Source organism: Ammospiza nelsoni, chromosome 3, assembly GCF_027579445.1.
Source record: "Ammospiza nelsoni isolate bAmmNel1 chromosome 3, bAmmNel1.pri, whole genome shotgun sequence".
Taxonomy (NCBI): Eukaryota; Metazoa; Chordata; class Aves; order Passeriformes; family Passerellidae; genus Ammospiza; species Ammospiza nelsoni.
Window position 1 is genome coordinate 85,092,372 of NC_080635.1, and position 17,467 is coordinate 85,109,838.

Genomic DNA, 17,467 nt, shown 5'->3' on the forward strand with positions numbered 1-17,467 from the left:
CCTAGTACTCAAATCCATCTGTTTGTATCAGCAGATGAAAAAAAACAACATACTATACAGTTCTGAAATAAAGCAGCTATATTTAAAAGCATATTATCAGAAAAATGACAACACAGTCTCACCTTGAAATGATTCGCAGGGTGTATTAGTTGATGTGCTAGCATCTGCTGATGAAACCTGGACATTATCCAAATTCTTTTCTTTAGACTTTGAGCGAGGATTTTCAAGAACCACCTCCTTTTCTCTACTTGAAGTCTGAACAAGAGAAGATGATGAAGTTTCACCATAGAGTCGTTTCAGTAATTTTGCCAAGAACACTGCAGGGTAAGAAAACTTTTTTTAATATGAAGAAATGCAGTGTTTAAAAAATATTTTAAGACTTCAGAAACCCCAGCAACTAATTGATATAAGACAGTTTCCCTCATGTTCCATGGAAGTCTGTTTTGAGTAGTCTCTACCTCTCACAGGTGAAACTAAAAATAAATATATTTAAGTTCAAAACTTGAATTAGAAAAACAGTTTTAAAACACCAGAGTTCATTAGCAAGGTTACATTTAAAGTCTTCCATTTGACTACATTTTGGCAGTAAATTACAGTACATTCACAGACTAAACACACATTAATTTTTAAAACAAGAATCTTTCCATGCAAGTGTCATAAGGCTGCTCAAAATGCAGGTCTCTTCTGGCACAGAGGCAGCGCAATTGAATTACTCATTAAAATCAGTAAGCTACAAGGATTTAATCACACAGAAAAACCAGGAGTAGACAGCAGCAGAAGCACATGGTAACCAGTTATTTCTACAGAATAATCAGTATTCTTACACGCCTCTTCTTCTTATGGGCCCATTTCTGACGACACTGACAATCTGCTACAAGTTAGTCAAATGCAAGTATCATTCGATTAAAGAAATATATGCAAATAATCTACTCATTAACAAAAGCATTACCTTTGTATATATACATGTACACTTCAATAACTTAAAAAGACACACTAAAGTATAAAGTATTAGTAAAAGTTTTTATCTGTTGCAAAGCAACATCTCTGGTTTCATGAATTCGATGTGGTCAAGGGCATATGGCAGTATGTGGGGGTGGGAAAAAAGACATCTGGAGAAAAATGTTCTCTAAACTGCAACCTCAGATTTAATATACATTCTGTGGACACTACACAAGCAACCTCCTGCAAATTCATAATAAAATAATTCTGCCAAGAGAAAAGAACTTAAATTGTCATAAGAAGACGCAGCCCACGGATGCTTAGCAGAAAAACATTTTATAGTCCCATAACTTTTCAATAAATTACTTCACAACTGAAAAAAACCCTTCATCCTTGAACCACCAGTCCTTGATAGACAAACTGGACCTCCAGTGTACCTTGGCAACTATGCTTTCTCATGTAAATGCTGAACTGCATGCTTTGCTATGGGCTATGATTACAGTTTCCAGACAGACAGACATGAACAGGTGACTGTGCATTTTCCTAAGGTTCCCTTACTGGGTTAGTCTACAGCCAGAAAGACAAAAATCCACAATTTGTCTCCTCTGTTAAAGAAAGTGGATGGAAATAACCAGTGCAATGAGACAAAATTAACTGCCTTTTGCAGATCTCTGACTCTTAAGCAAGTTATCCAAGAGGTTGATCCTGAATCCTCTCCCCAAGTGCTGCTGCTAACACTACAGCATTTTAATAAACTACAGTACAGCCATTACCAAATGTCATGGTTTAATGCCAATAGGCAGCCCAGCTGCTTGCTCACTTTCCCCCACATGGAATGGGGGAAAGAAGCAGAAAGATAGGATTGAGACCATTCATGGGTTGACATAAAGACAGTTTAACCGGTAAAGCAAAAGTCACGCACACAAGCAAAGCATGGAATTCATTCATCACTTCCCATGGGCAGGCAGTGTTCAGGGATCCCCAGGAAAGCAGGGCTCCATCACATACAATGCTGACTTGGGAAGACAAATGTGCCCCACTTCCTCCCAGCTCTGCATGCTGAGTATGGCACCCTATGGTGGGGGACACCCCTTGGGTCAGCTGGGGTGAGCTGTCCCAGCTGTGTCCCCTCCCAATTCCTTGTGCACTCCCTGCCTCCTCGCTGGGGGGGTGGGGTGAGGAGCAGAAAAGACCTTGCCTTCATGTAAGCACTGCTTAACAACAAAAAAAAGATCCCTGAGTCATCAACACTATTTTCACCACAAATACAGAAAACACATCACCACAGGAGCTGTTATGAAGAAAATTAACTCTAGCACATCCACAACCAGTACACACATTAACATTCAAGCACTTGTACTGAGGGAACTGTTCTTCCAAAGCAAATGATCATTGACATACTGATAAATCTAAATATGCAAATACATCTCCAAATCTGCTGAGAAGAGCAGCCTCCTTATAACTACACTGTATTTTATGCTCTCCACCTTGAAATGTGATTTCCCTAGTCATCTCTCTCCCCAAATTACATCACCTTTTCCTTTCCATTTTTAAAATTGAGGGCCTATATTCATGCACACAATAGCATTGCTTCAGAAAGCAAGACGAGACGTGCTGTGATGCATTCATTCCTTCTAACTCCCATGGGGAGCTCTCCCCATCTTTAATACCTTTACTTGAGAAAGCAGGCTGATAGAAAGCCTGCTTGGAGGGTACAAATACTGAGGAGGTTATTCTTTGATTCTTTGATAAAAATCTCTTTAGTTCAGAAAGAAGTATCTAGATCAGGAACAGTGACAGATTCACCAAAGCAACATCCACTTGGCTGGAGTTTTCAGCAGACACTGGAAGAAGCAGTAAGGTGTGGAGTGAGGGAGCTCTTCACTGTCTGCAAAGTTTTCACATCTGTGTCAGAGCATCTCAGCACTGACACAGGTCATCTCTTAAGATAACTAGCAATTTCCAATAACCATAACAAAATAGAAATGACAAGTGTTGACACACAGACATTACACGGTCCTTACTTGAAACCTGATGTACTTCAAGCCTTCTGAAGGCAGCAGGAAGCAATGAATCCCAGCAGTTCACCTACCTCAGGTCAATGAAGAATCACAGAATGAGGTAAGTGGAAAGGGACCCACAAGGATCACTGAGTCCAACTCCTGTCCCTGAACAGCACCATCCTCTAGAGTCACATCATGTGCCCAAGAGCTTTGTCTAAACAATTCTTGAGCTCTGTCAGACTTGGTGCTGTGACCACTTCCCTGGGAAGCCTGCTCCAGTGCCCAAACATCCTCTGGCTGAAGAACCTTTTCCTGATATCCAACCTAAACCTCCCCTGACACAGCTTTAGGCCATTCCCTTGGGTCCTGTCATGGGCACCACAGAGATCAGGGTCTGCCCCTCCTCTTCCCCTCACAAGGAAGCTGTAACTGCAACGAAGTTCCCCCTCAGTGTCCTCCAGGCTGAACAGACCAAGAACCCTCAGCTGCTCCTTGTATGGCCTCCCCTCAAGGTCCTTCACCATCTTTGTAGGTCACTTTTGAATGCTGTCTATAGCTTAATATCTTTCTTACATTGTGGTGTCCAAAACTGCCCCAGCACTGGAGGTGAGGCCACCCCAGAGCAGGGCAGAGTGGGACAATCCCCTCCCTTGCCCTGCTGGCCATGCTCTCCCTGATGTCCCTCAGGACAGGGCTGGCCCTCCTGGCTGCCAGGGCACTGCTGGCCCATGTTCAGTTTGTCACTGACCAGGGCCCTCAGGTGCCTTTCCCTGGCACTGCTTTATAGAATCTCACTCCCCACTCTGTCTGTACAGCCAGGGCTGCCCCATGCCAGGCACAGAACCCAGCACTTGTTGAATTTCCTATGGTTGGTGATTGCCCGGCCCTCGGATCTGTTGAGGTCTCTCTGCTGGGCCCCCCTGCCCTAGAGGGAGTCAACAGCTCCTCCCAGTTTTTATTGTCTGCAGATTTGGTTAGTATGCCTAGAATCCCCAGAAAGTGCTGAAAAAACTGACTTATTTTGAACTGTTTGTAATCCTAAGTATATTCTAGTCTGAATAAAAAAATAAAATAAAAATCTGCCTGCAGCCCAAAACCTGAACAAAGTGGTCCTCAGTATAAGTGAACAAAGAAATTAGGCTCTGAGGAATACCCATTCTGCTATCCTCAGCAGCTTTACATGCTCCAAAGCAGCACTCTGCTTTGCAATTAACAGTCTCAGAACTGAGCTACCAAAACATTTTTCAGATGACAAAGGAAGCTCTTTCCAGAGGGTTTTATCACTGCAATTACTTGGGAAAAAAAAAAAGGTATCGTGTGATATCCACAAGCATTGGCTCAATCACAGGAGAAGGGTCTTGCCTGATGCTATGGAGCAGTTCTTGCCTATTGAAAACCTCTCCTTAACCTGGTGTCTCTGGTACTGTTCAGCATCAGAGATCAGTCCATTTGGTAAGAACTGCTCAGACCCTCCAAAATAACTACCCCTTAACAGAATATTAGCAATAAAGGAAATTCAAGCAAAAAATAACTACTACTAGAAATGTACCTTACCTATTAGAGTTTCAAAATGGAGTAAGCTTGCTCTCACCATAGCCATGGCATAGTCAATAACCATATGGTCATTTCTTAACAATATTTTTCTGTCAACATAACTGATGGAGGGACAGTACAGGTTCATGTAGTCTTTTGATTCTGATTAGGCTTTTCATTTAATTAAAAAAAATCATTTTCCAGCTGAAAACATGCAACAGTATTAAAACATTGCTACTGTGCAATGAGCTGAAGAAACACTTTAACACTTGACTTTCCAGGAATTCCTCAGTGACAAAAAGGAGCCAGTATTTTCAGACATGAGAACAAGCTGCAGTAGGTACCAAACAAGTTCCATGGCTAATTCTTGACAACTCATGTCTGGAAAGAGTGAATTACAAATACATCAGAAAACTGAAAAAGCACCAGGTGTCTACAGTTTGACATCACATAAAGAAAGCAAAGTGTACCTCCAAGAAATACAATGCAGAACACATGCCGGCTACTGATACAAACTGTCAACACCCATGACCCTTCTATTACTAATTTCACGAGAAGAATAAGGAGCATCCTTCAAATAAATGCATTTTTGACAGCTAGGTATTAAATTGACACCTTGACTGAATTAATATTACCTACATAACCAGACTATCCACAAACACACTGAAAGAGCACTGCAGATTTATGAGTATTTTGGGGTTGGCAGCAGGACTTACCATAACTCAAAATTCAGTTAGGACTGGACCGTAACAAAAGCACGCTAAAGAACTGAACACATTAAGTTCAGAACATCAGAAACGTTCCTGTGCAGCAAGAGCTTCCTCAAAACATTGCTGTGGAGAATGCTTGCCACATACTTTTGGCTACCTCTCATCCATACTGTAAGTACCCCCACCACATTTCTCATTTGGTTGCCTCCTGCCTACTTAAGAGGAAGTTGGGCAGCAAGAACAAAGTAAAATGGCATTGGGAGCATTGAACTCTGTGAAGCTTGCAAGTTGCCCTACTTGGTCTCTTTGTCTCTCCTACAAACAGAAGCTTTCCAAAAATGGAAGAATCAGGAACTTCTTCTAAAACCATCCCATGTGCAAGATGTGCTAATATGCTATTTCTGCTACAGCAGAAGGAAAGATAGTACAGCAGAATGGAAAAGGACGGAAAGAGCAGACAGAACGATAATCCTCATGCAGAACATATGGACAAGGCTTCATTAAAATGTTCAGTTCATCTCGGTTAATGAAGAATTGCTCCAATATTCCAATGGATTTAAATCCTTGAAGTCTCTTTTATCATGCAAGTACCACATCTCCTATGGAGGGCATAACAGGACAGTTACTTTATAACATGATCATAAAAATGACAAAACTGTTAAGGCTGGAAGGGACCTCCAGACATCACCCAGTCTAATCCAAAAGCTCAGAACAGGATCAACTAGAGCAAATTGTGCAGGGCCTTGCCTAGTAGGATATAACAATCCCATTGCATGGATCATCACCTCTTCCCTAACGATACCTGGACACTCTTGACCAGAGATCTTCAAGGAAACTACCTGGATAAGAGTGACTCTTGAAAAAGAGATGACTGTGTTTATCAGGACAAAGCATTTTAGAAGACTGCTACAGACAGAAAATGTGAGCTAGACTGCTATTCCTGCCAGCTAGCAGGTGGAAGGCTGATTATACCTTCAGGCCAGGAATCAATAATTCCTTTAAATGATGTCCCACAAAGTTTACTTTAACCATACAGGATGGTTTCATAGTTTGAGTCTTCTGGATCCTTTCTGAAAGAGTTGCTCAGCTGGCCAAACTGATGAACAAAGGTCTTTTCTCTGTGCTTATTTCACCTAACACAGTGATTCTTGGGTCATGGCTCTGCAAGCCTCACAAAGACAAAGGCATTCAGTTTGCATTTCAGCCACCAGGGCAAAACGTAGTCTGAGGTTATGATGCCTGATGGCATGCAAGGTATTCTGTTTTGCCTGCAGATTTAACACTGCTCCAGAGACCTCAATGTCCACAAGACACCAGTTCAGCCAGTGAGCTCTGAGTGCCCAAGATGTACTTAGCAGAGATGAAGGTGCATTGAGTACAGTCCCCTGTTAAACAGAAAGCAATACACAGAACCTCCAAGGATAACTAAATTTATTAACCTTGACCTTAACTTCCCAATACAAGCAAAAGACACACACATACACACACACACTGACCTTGGAAAAAACAAAACCTCCAATCATCAAGCCCCACAGCCAAAACAGCCCACACAAAACAAAAAGGAATCAGCTGAAAGCTCAAACACTCCAAACCATTGCTAGAAATAGCAGAGACCAAAGGTTTGAAATAAGTCAAGAGAGCTTGTATGTGTGCACACCATATTCTAGTCCTGATTGAAATGAATAGCTAAGGAAGAAAGAGAGTAATTAACCTCTACAAAACATTCCATGGCAGCTGAAGAGAGTATCATTTCCCCACTTCCCCTCATTTTTACCAAAAGCATTAGAGCCATGCAGGGATATGGGAAAACGAACAATGCAGTGACATGCAATTACGTTCTGTGTACTTGACAGTTCAGATCATCTAAAAGCTGTATCTAACATCTAAGATGGGATGCTCTTGTTCAACTCAGGAGAAAGAAACAGAAAATGTGATTTTCTTGTTATCAGCCAGGTCAGTTTTGCCAAGAGTGACGTATTTCCATTTCACCATGGATAGTGCATGCAAACCAAAGCAAAGCACTGTAGCTGTATCATGGGAATAACACAACTGATCTTTCCAACTGGGGAAAAAAATAGTGAAATATGTGGAACCCCAGCTGTGATCAAAGTACAGTTTTATGTACACAGGAATGGGTACAGTGTTTTGCTTTGTGTTCCCAGTCTGCAAGCAGTCCTCATCCTGCAGGCGAAGCTATGGTAACAGGCTCTTACAACAGCAGCTAAAGGATAAAAAAAGGATAAAAAAGCAAGGACTGCAAGATCTGCAGCAGAAAATTCAGGCTGAAGCTGACTGTCTCTTTCAAGAGGCACTTCTAGACAGACATAGAAGCTAACAGATTACAAGATCTTGTGTTTAGTCAAAGAGGAGGCCATCCTGCAGATCATCGACTACATCTTCAGTCTCCACACTTCAGATAAAATGCATCTATCTACAAATTTACAGTCCTTCCTTTCAAACAGCACTGCTATTTTATGGCATGCTTTCTTGAGGAAGACACCAAGTAATTTTTCAGCTTCATATTTCAGGACAGAATTCACTTGCATCTTAACTCCAGAAAATGTACTACTCCATCTTGGCTGAATGACTGGGAGAAGTACTTTTACACACCTAATTATACTGAGACCCAAAAACTTGCACCTCAATACTTTTAATATACTTCAAAAGACTCTAGAGGAACTCCATAATTCATAACAGGGTTTTTTCTAGTGCCTTGGCATAAGACACATACACACAGACCACATTTGCTATTTAGATTTGAAAAACTTGACTGTTTTCAGCACTTTTTCTTCCTCTCCTTAATAGGTTAAGGAATCCTGCATTATATAGGAACATGTTTCCCACTGGGGATTTCCCTGCAGGTTAGAAACCTTGATTCTGAAGTCTCTTTTGGCCTGGAAAGCATCTCTCAGCCTCACACACATAACCTTTAACTACCTGCCTTTGTCAAGAGAGCTCTTTTTTTGAACAAAGGTTGTTCATCCCATTTCTCCCACAAGCTATGATGTTGCTTGGTTGTTGTGAGGTTTTCCTGGCTTTGTCTTTTGAAGTCCAGAATGGAGACTGAGTAGAAACACCATGGTGAAATGCTGATATCACAAGCTGATTATTTTAAACTTGACTAGCTCCTTAGACAATCTTTTAGTTTTACAAGACTCACAAAACTTCAGTGACATATTAAAGGGAAAAATTTGTACAGTTCTTCACAGGATGTCTACACAAGGTGGGAATGGTCCTCTTTACAAGCATACAATTGGTCTCATTGACATTACACATAACATCAAGACCACATAACAAATTAAAACCATAACAGATGGGTTCAACACCTAAAGGTATTTTTACATATTTGGTGAAATAACTCACATGTACTATTTGGGAGTGAAACAATGAAAGGATTTAGTTATATCCAAGGGCCAAGAATTCTGTGCTTGAACTATTAGTATCAGCTGCATCTCAGTACGGTTGTTAACCAAAAGGTCACAGGGAGCTGCATAAGAAACAGATACTATCATTTTATATCTAGTGTGTAATAGTTACTTCACAATATCAAGGTTTGTCTCAAGACCACTGATGTTATTCTCACTGAAACAGCATCTATTAGTCTTCAACATCCCATTAGCTCAAAAAATCAGATGCTAATTGCCCTAATTTTACACCTGTCATACTCTTTATTACAGGTTCGAGAACCACAGTGGGGAAAATAAATCCATTTTTGTGCTCTAAAGTAGTAGTTGATAAAATATGTCTCCATTTATCTTTTTATTTAGCATTACTTTTTATAGCACATGGAAACCCACTTCGTCATCTCAAACTCAGCAATATAGAATTCTCCTGCCTGTGAGATAAATAAGCTGCAGCTGTTCAAAAGTTAAGTATATGGCATATATCAGGAAGATTGAAAGGTAGGAGAGGAAAAGAATATAGTGATAAAACACCCCGTATCTAGGTATTCACCTAAATTAAGCAGTTATTACAAAGAGAGATTGACCTGTTAGCTTCCAGACCGACACAGTTCATAGCAATTGCAGATACAAACCAGTAACTTATTGCTAGAAAAAGCCAACATTTATTTTCTCTTCTTAGCTTAAAAGAAACTTATTCAGCTAGACCAAGCACAGGCCCTGTCACATTGCAGTTTCAAATCAGTAAGACTGCTGTTAAATCTGTCAGCAAATTCTACATGAGTGTGTAGTTCAACAGCAATCTGACTAATAGATTGTGCTATCCTGTCTCAACAAAGCTTTTAGAGATCTGTCAGTAGGCCACCTTAATTGCAGCCACAAGCTCCTAGACATCAAATAAACCTGACATGACAAAGATGATAAGAAGCTACCTTAATTGCAGCCACAAGATCCTAGACATCTAATAAACTTGACATGACCAAGATGATAAGTTCACAATGAGAACACCAGGATTTTAGGAACAGTTCTGCTGTTCCTAAGAACCTCATCTGCCTTGTAGTGAGACCCTGCAAAATGTGTATTGCTACTGCAGTCCTGGGAAAACAGAGCATCTTCACTATGGTTACAATTTGTGCATACTATCCATCTTCTACAAAACTTAAAAATATGTTTCTCATACTGTACCATTGTCTTTTTCTTACTTGGCACAATCAAACACACCTCACTGAAAACATCTAAAGATATCTCATACCCCCTTACCAAAGCTCAATTTTGGTGACTATTATTACTATTAATAATCATAATTCTGGCCACTGAGTTGAGCCAACTGTAAAGTACAGCTGCACAAGACTGTCAGCAGTGCCCTGGCAGCCAGGAGGGCCCACTGTGTTCCAGAGAGCATCAGGCATAGCTGGGCAAGGGAAGAGATTGTCCCATGGCGCTGCTGCAGCCCCATCTCAAATCCTGTGCGCTGTTTTGAGTGCTACAATGTAGGAAATATCCACAGCAGTCAGAGAGCACCCAAAAGAGACCTACAAAGATGGGGAAGGGCCTTGAGGGGAAGCTGCGTGAGGAGCAGCTGAGGGGAGTTGGTCTGTTCAGCCTGGAGGAGACTGAGGGAAACCTCACTGCAGTTACGGCTGCCTGTGAGGGGAAGAGGAGGGACAGACCCTGATCTCTTCTCTGTGGTCTGCAGTGACAGGACCCAAGGGAATGGCCCCAAACCTCAGGGGAGGTTTAGGTTGGATATCAGGAAAAGGTTCTTCACCCAGAGGGTGTTTGGGCACTGGAACAGCTCCCCGGGGCAGTGGTGACAGCACCAAGCCTGACAGAGCTCAAGAAGCATTTGGACAGTGTTCTTGGGCACTGGTGTGATTCTTGGAGCTGGCGCTGTGCAGGGACAGGAACTGGACTCCTGTGAGACTCTATGAGACTTTTTTCCTCTCTTTTCTGGACAGATTTGGGAGAGGGAAGGGGGAAGGCTCTGCACTTATAACATCACTGCTCAGAGGCCAATCTGAGGCCAACACAGGTGTAAAGTTTCAGAAAGTTTAAATCTTCCTTCACCCTAAATCTGTAAGCAAAGAGCATATAGCTAAAAGTGAAGATCGAACTATGCCACACATTGGCTTAAGATAAATGTTCAGGTAAATGATAGTACTAATATGGAAAACAGACACCAAAATAGCTGAAAACAGTAAAAATCAGAAAGCAAAACACAAAAAACCCACAACTCATTCTGACTTCAGATTACTGAAGAGAAAAAAATTTGCAAATTTTAAACAGGCAGTTTCACATAAGAAGAAGCAAGCTAAAATGAAGGTCAATATACCCGTATTTAAAAATCTAACCATGAAATTGGGAGGTGTAGTATCACTGAACACAAAGAAAAGTCCAACAGATTTGTGCATTAAGTACTATTCAAAAGAAACCTTCATAAGGTCATATTATATAAAACAAACAAATTAATTGAATTTCTACATAGCTTTCTTCAAAGAGTAAATATATCACCCTTTGCAGTGATTTCAACATTTGATTATAAAAAAATCAAGCAACTTCTGCAAGCATATCTAATATACATATAACAGAAATCAATATTGCACCAAACATCCCATCACAAAAAAGTTCTGGAAGTTCCAATGCAGCTGAACTTTTCTTTCTAGACATATATGGAGTTTTACTTTAAGTGATTAGCCAACCCACAAAAATCCAAACTTCTTGAGAACAGTTTTCAACCTTTTGAACTAAAAACAACTGAAAGCATAAGAAACCACATATTGCCATAACAATCTGTGCTGGCTTTGGCTGGGATGGAGTTAATTTTCTCCACAGTAGCTGGTAGGGGCTGTGTTTTGGATTTGTGCTAAAAACAGGGCTGACAATACAAGGATGATTTCGTTATTGCTGAGCAGTCTTAAGGCCCTTTCTGTTACCTGCCCCACCAGTGAAGAAGACTGGAAGCACACCAGGAATTGAGAGGAAACACACCTGGAGCAGCTGAATCAAGGGATATGCCAAACCCTATGCTGACATGCTCAGATATAAAGCTGGGGGAAAGAGGGAAGGGGGAATGCTCAGAGTGATGATGCCTGTCCTCCCAAGTCACCATTACAGGTAAAGGAGCGCTGCTTTTCTGGGGAAGGCTAAACACCTGCCAGCCCATGGGAAGCGGGGAATGAATTCCTCTTTTTGTTTTGCTTGTGTGGATTTTGGTTTGCCTATTTACTGGAATATGAATCCCAATATTACCAGATAGATTGTGCCTGGGCCCGTCTGACCCCTGCTGCCAGGCCAAAGGCAGCAGCTGTGGTGTTTCACCCCAGAGACACCTTTAGCTTGCTGGAGGTTGCAGCTGGGAGCTGAAACAAGACTTGTAGAAACTCAGTTTACCTCAGGTGGGAAGGCTTCAGGTGATGGTGGAGAGGAAAAGAGAGCGGATTCTGTCGGAGGGTTTATATCCAGAGTTTATTCCATGGTCACAGAGGTCTGAATCAGAGTAACAGCTCCATCAGAATAATGACCACATGGTCCTTGGTCAATTTAAGCCCAGGGACAGGGGGAGGGGAAGGGACAGGTGAGCACCAACCAGGTGGGAGGGGCAGGGTCTCAGGGAACGAGGGACACCCAGGAAGCCAATGACCCCAGGCCTGGATTGCATCCTTTGAACGTGACCAACCACACAGGCCCTGCTGGAATGTTAAAACTGAGTGACAGCCCAGCAGGGGGCGAGGGGGAAGGGGAAGAGAGGTATTGCCACGCCTGGGAAGGGACTGGGAAGTTTAAAAATGGAAATTGCAACACCTATTAAACTGTCTTTGTCTCAACCAAGTGAGTTTGCTCAGTTTTCTGATTCTTTCCCTCGTCCCAGTGGCAGGTGAGTATGTGAGCAGCTTTGCTCCCAGGTGATTCCAGAAATCTGTTACAACAAGGGCAAAGCCAGTGCTGAGTGAAAGGCATCACACACTGAACGTTTTAAAAGGCAAAATAACTACAGACACACCTTAATGGCACACACCACCACCTCCACCACTTTACTAACTAACACAGGTTCATACACCTGCTCCTGAACATTATTACTCCCCAGCATATTTAAACAGTCCCACCTTCCCGTGTGGACCATCCCATCTCAATGCAAAGTATGTAACAATTGCTTGAACTTCCTAAGAACAAACTAACCCTGCACCAACACAATCCATCCCCCCAAAAAACCCCAAAACCCCAAACAGGCACCCACACAAAACACAGAACCCTAAAGGCCACATCATGTCAGGCTCTGCTCCCTGTGAGCACGTGCTCCCCTTGCAGGCTTTCTAAATAGAAGGTCATTGGGTGTGGAGAGCTTTGTTCAGACATGGCTTATAGAAAAAGGCCATGATCATATACAGCTGGTTAAAAAGTAAAAGGCAGCTGTAAGCAGCAAGTTCTCAGGCTTTTTCCTTAAAAACAATAACCACCGTGTCCTTGGCTAAGTGATGAGAAAAACATGGTGGAAAACATGGAGTCCTTGAGGGTGCTCAATAACAAGTCAACAGCAGGATGAGGAAAACAAGTACTAGCCTCAACAAGAAACCACAGGTATTAACAACAAAGGAGGGGTTGGCATGTAATCTGTAACCAATGATGAGCTCGGGTTCTGCAACATGTATGAGCTTGATTAACACTACTATAAAAGTGTGTAAGCTGGATCAATAAATCGGAGATCGATGCTCATCAATCGGATGTGTGCTCGTTCTCCCTTCACTTTCATCAACTGGGTGTATCATTTCTGCCTCTTTCACCTTTTTGGCCTTTCTCCTCGACTGCATTTCTCATCCAGGCATAACACCAAGGTCAGCAACAAAAAATTTTCTTCCTCTCTTTCATAAAAGGTTTCAATGGCAGAGTCAAGTATACTTAGTCTGGTGTAGCTTCTACATTTAATCACAAAAAACCCAGCTATTTGTAATTTAGCCAACTACAATGCAAATAGAATTTACATCTTGATATGCTGTAATAAATCTTTGGTCACATTTGGGGGGGGAGCAAGATACTTCTCAAAGAAGGAAAAAAATAATGTCAGGCATCAAACTCCATTTGCCATTGATATTGCCCTTATATGATATATATGGAAAAGATATGATGAAAGAAAACATACCCACTATAAAAAAGGGCATTTATCTTTTTTTCCAGTAAAATATCAAAGTATTTGCCAAAAATTATGTTGAGTTTGAAAACCAAAAATAAGAAAAGGATTTGAATAACCTCAAGATCTCTGAAAATCAGTGCTTCTCTGAAACTAGAAAAAAGGAAGAAATGGTGTGCTTTTCTGCAAAATGAAGATGTTTAATATGTGCTATAGCCATTAAAAAAAAAACCCAGAAAAACAAAAAAAAAATCCCCAAACCAAGGAATTACAGTGTCATTTCAAGGACCATTATAACTGCCCAAAGTCACCTGAGAGATGAAAATAGCACTCCTTGAAGCAATATTCTCTATTTAAAAACATTTGCCACTGATGTCTGTCAAGTGTCCACATTGGCTTTCCAGTTTAATCTCTCCAACAGGAAGCCTCCTGCTGTCCCACTAGATCATCCCTTGTACAGCACCACTTTTCCATCGCTTTTTACTAGCAATTATATCAATAATCTACACTACACCTGCATCAATTCCTTAACTCTACCCTTCAGCAGCTGGAACATCACTCTCTATCCAGCCCTTTATGAAAGTGTTATTTTGGGGTGGCACAAACTTCCAAGAATGATGACTAAAGCTTTCAGGATGCAATTGTCAATGTTTAACAGCAACAAGTTAGGAGTTCAGCTGTCCCAGACAGGATCAATATCTTGTTGATAACACACAGAATGACAGCAGTAGTACCTCTAGCCCTGTCACAAATCACTGGTACATGACCAAGTAAAAAATAAAAAGCTCCACAAAAACTAAAAGAAAAAAAAATGCACTTTCTCAACTACTCCTGTCTAACCCTTTCCTGGCAGAGTGAAGCGCATTTCACTTACCTGCTCTACTGGCTTTTCACTGTTTAGATTCTGTTCACTGACAATTAGACCCATGACCCAGAAGCTGTTGACCATCCCATTTATTCTGTATTATGGCCCAGTTCCCAACAAAATAAAAAGCTTTGTTGCTCTATTGTAATGCAGACAAAAATTTGTCTTCAGCATTTCAACATGCTCTTACAAAAAGCCAGCAAAATTAACCTTAAAGGGAAGCAGCTAAACCTTCTTTCTCAGCTCTTCTATTGGACACTTGTCCTTTCAAAAATACACATAGTTTCACAACAGAAAGTCAACAGTTTTCATAAATGCTATGGGCTGCAGAGGCTGATCAGATGAGGTTTTAAACTCTTCCAGTTTTTTTTTATTTCCTTCCCACGGGAGCATGTGACATCCTTGTATTTCTCACTGTATTTTCCTTCCAATCTAAAGTCAAGGCTCCTTAGAGCGGCTGAATAAAACATGAATGATTTCCAACTTTACATAGTAAAGCCAGACACTCAGCATGATCATTTCAGCTTTCTCTGACACACTACCAAAACAAGCAGCTCTTTATCTGACCTTCAGTTTTAAACAATTTGAGAGCTTTAGAATTCAGTTCTCCCATTCTCAGCTCTAGATCCATGCATTCATTCACAAGTGCATGAACTCACTCTTCCTAATTCACTTTCTTCCAGAAAACATCAATTTGTAATTCACATCCCCAAAGCGCAGAAGCAAAACAGTGACTCCTTCTCCGTTCCTCACAACGAATCTGCATCTAAACCACAGAGAACACTACTGTGTATTTAAACCTCCTTCAAACGATCGCTACATGCAGTCCGTCAGCAAACAGCTTCCACATTAACTCCAGTGATCAGTTTCACTCTCAAATTGTTATCCTCCCATGAAGTATTCCAGTTTCAGGCTGCTGGAACTGGGTGAAAACGCAACAGCCAAGCACAGGATGCAAGCATTCAGCTCTCGCACGGCTCAGCTCTACTCGACACGCCTTAAGAACAAGATATTACTTATGGAACTCCTGTATTTTGATTATTGTGTTCTTCCTGTGCCGTGTCTTATAAAACATTCAGATAAACAGAACAGACTGAAGTTGTGCATGGCTAGCAGAAGGTTTTATCTTATTCTTTGCAAGCACAGTACCACAGTTATTTCAGAAGTGAGCTAAGTCACTTTAAGCCGAAATAGAGGGTCACTAACAAGTAAGCACGTATATATGTGCGTACTGAGAATAAAAGGTGTCATCTTAAAATACTCTGTGATTAGAGAAGTAAATTTTATTTACTCTCTATCCACCCCCGGGCAGGAATACTCGGCAATAGAACCCGCCCCGGAGCGGCTGGACAGGAGGCCGGGAGGGCTCAGCGCCAGAGTGCCCGCGGCCCCGCACGCCCAGAGCCCCGCCTGTGCGGCCGGAGGCTCCGCCGAGGCCACTTCTGTCCGCCCGCCTCCCCGGCTGCCGGGCAGGCTCGGCTTCTCACGGCCTGCCCCCGCGGGAAGGGCGCCGAGCAGCGGAACCAGCGGGTCCCGCGGCGGCAGCGCGGTGCGCCCGGGCCGGAACACGCCGCGGCTGAGGGCGGCTGAGGGCGGCTGAGGGCAGCCGCGCCCGGGACCGTCACCGCCGTCCCCGGGCTCCCTCCGTCACCAGCCCCGGCGGCAGCACAGCGGGACCAACCACCCCTCACGGCACAGACTCACCGCTCCTCCTGCTCCCGGCCATGGCCCCACGGCCCCTCCGAGACACCCCCGCGGCCCCGCGGCGCTCCCCTTCCCGTTGGCCGCCGCGCCTGTCGGTCCCGGCGCCGGGCGCCGCCATTGGCGGGGCTGCCGCAGGGCGTCCCCGCGCCCCGCCTTGGCCCCGCCCCGTCCCGCCCCGCCTCAGCGGGCGCGATGCCCGCGGGCTCCGGCAGGGGGCGCGCGGCTGCACAGAGCCGGCGGGGGCGCCCCTGCCGCGCGCGCGGGAGCGAGGGCGAGGGCGCGCGCGGGGCGCGAGGGGCGGGGGGAGCGGCGCGCGGCGGGCGGGCGGGCGAGCGGCGCGCGGCGGCCCCGGCGGGTGAGCGGCGCCGGGGGACGCTGGGCGCGCGCCGCTGCTCCCGCTCCCGGCGTCTCCTTAATCGCGACCCGCCGCAGCCCGCACCCGCCGCGTTAATAATGCACTAGAATGTCAGCGCTGAAAAAGGTACGGAGGGACGGAGGGAGGGACGGAGGCGAGGGAAGGGGCCGCCGTCGGGGCGGCAGGCGCGCCGGGCTGCTCGCGGGGCGCCTCCGCACAAGCAGCGGAGGGAACGGGCGGGTGCCGGTGCCGCGGATCCGCGCGGGGACCGCACCGTCGGGGAGGGCGCCTGGGCAACGAGGCGAGGGCGCGCCAGCCGCGCCGTCGGTTGTGGTGTCATCCCCGTCACTGGCGCGTCCCGGCGTCGCGCTGGCCCCGGCGCGGTGTCGCCGTGGCGGGGGTCTCGCCTCGGTACAGCCCGGGCAGGACGGCTGCGCCCCGAGTGCCCGATGCCTGAGCGGGGCGAGCGCGGTCTGGCACCCTCCCGTGTGGCCGGTCTGGCCGGAGGGAGCGGCGGGGAGGGGATGCTGCGCGCGGAGCCGCAGTGCTGGGGCGATTTAAATTTTGGCAGCGCGTGATGCTGGGGCTGCCCCGCGAGGAGGGGCCGGGCAGCCGGGGCTGGCGGCGCACCGCCGCCTGCTCCGCTCCCCTTTCCCTGCCCGGCCGCCATGCCCTGCCGTGCCCTGCCGCCCCGGGGAGGGTGCGGGTACGTCGGAGGGGCCGCGCTGCCCCGTCCCTCCGGTCCGGCCCCCAGGGGCGGCGGGGCGGCAGCCGAGCGGGGCGGGCGGCAGGTGAGTCCCGCACGTTCCCCGCGCCGGCTCTGCGCGGCTGCCGC

At 44.8% G+C, this 17,467-nt stretch overlaps 1 protein-coding gene across 1 annotated transcript in view; it reads right to left on the bottom strand.

Annotated features, from left to right (window-relative positions):
* The window catches only part of ERICH1 (glutamate rich 1), a 67,068-nt gene extending 50,755 nt beyond the window's left edge, over window positions 1–16,313 (bottom strand). Inside the window, exons 1-2 of the mRNA XM_059468565.1 lie at window positions 16,278–16,313; window positions 123–317 (exon numbers count right to left, since the gene is read on the bottom strand). Of these exons, the coding sequence (XP_059324548.1) occupies window positions 123–317; window positions 16,278–16,299 (217 nt within the window). The 5' untranslated portion in view covers window positions 16,300–16,313. The remainder of the gene's footprint in view (window positions 1–122; window positions 318–16,277) is intronic.
* Between the last annotated feature and the right edge of the window lie 1,154 nt (window positions 16,314–17,467).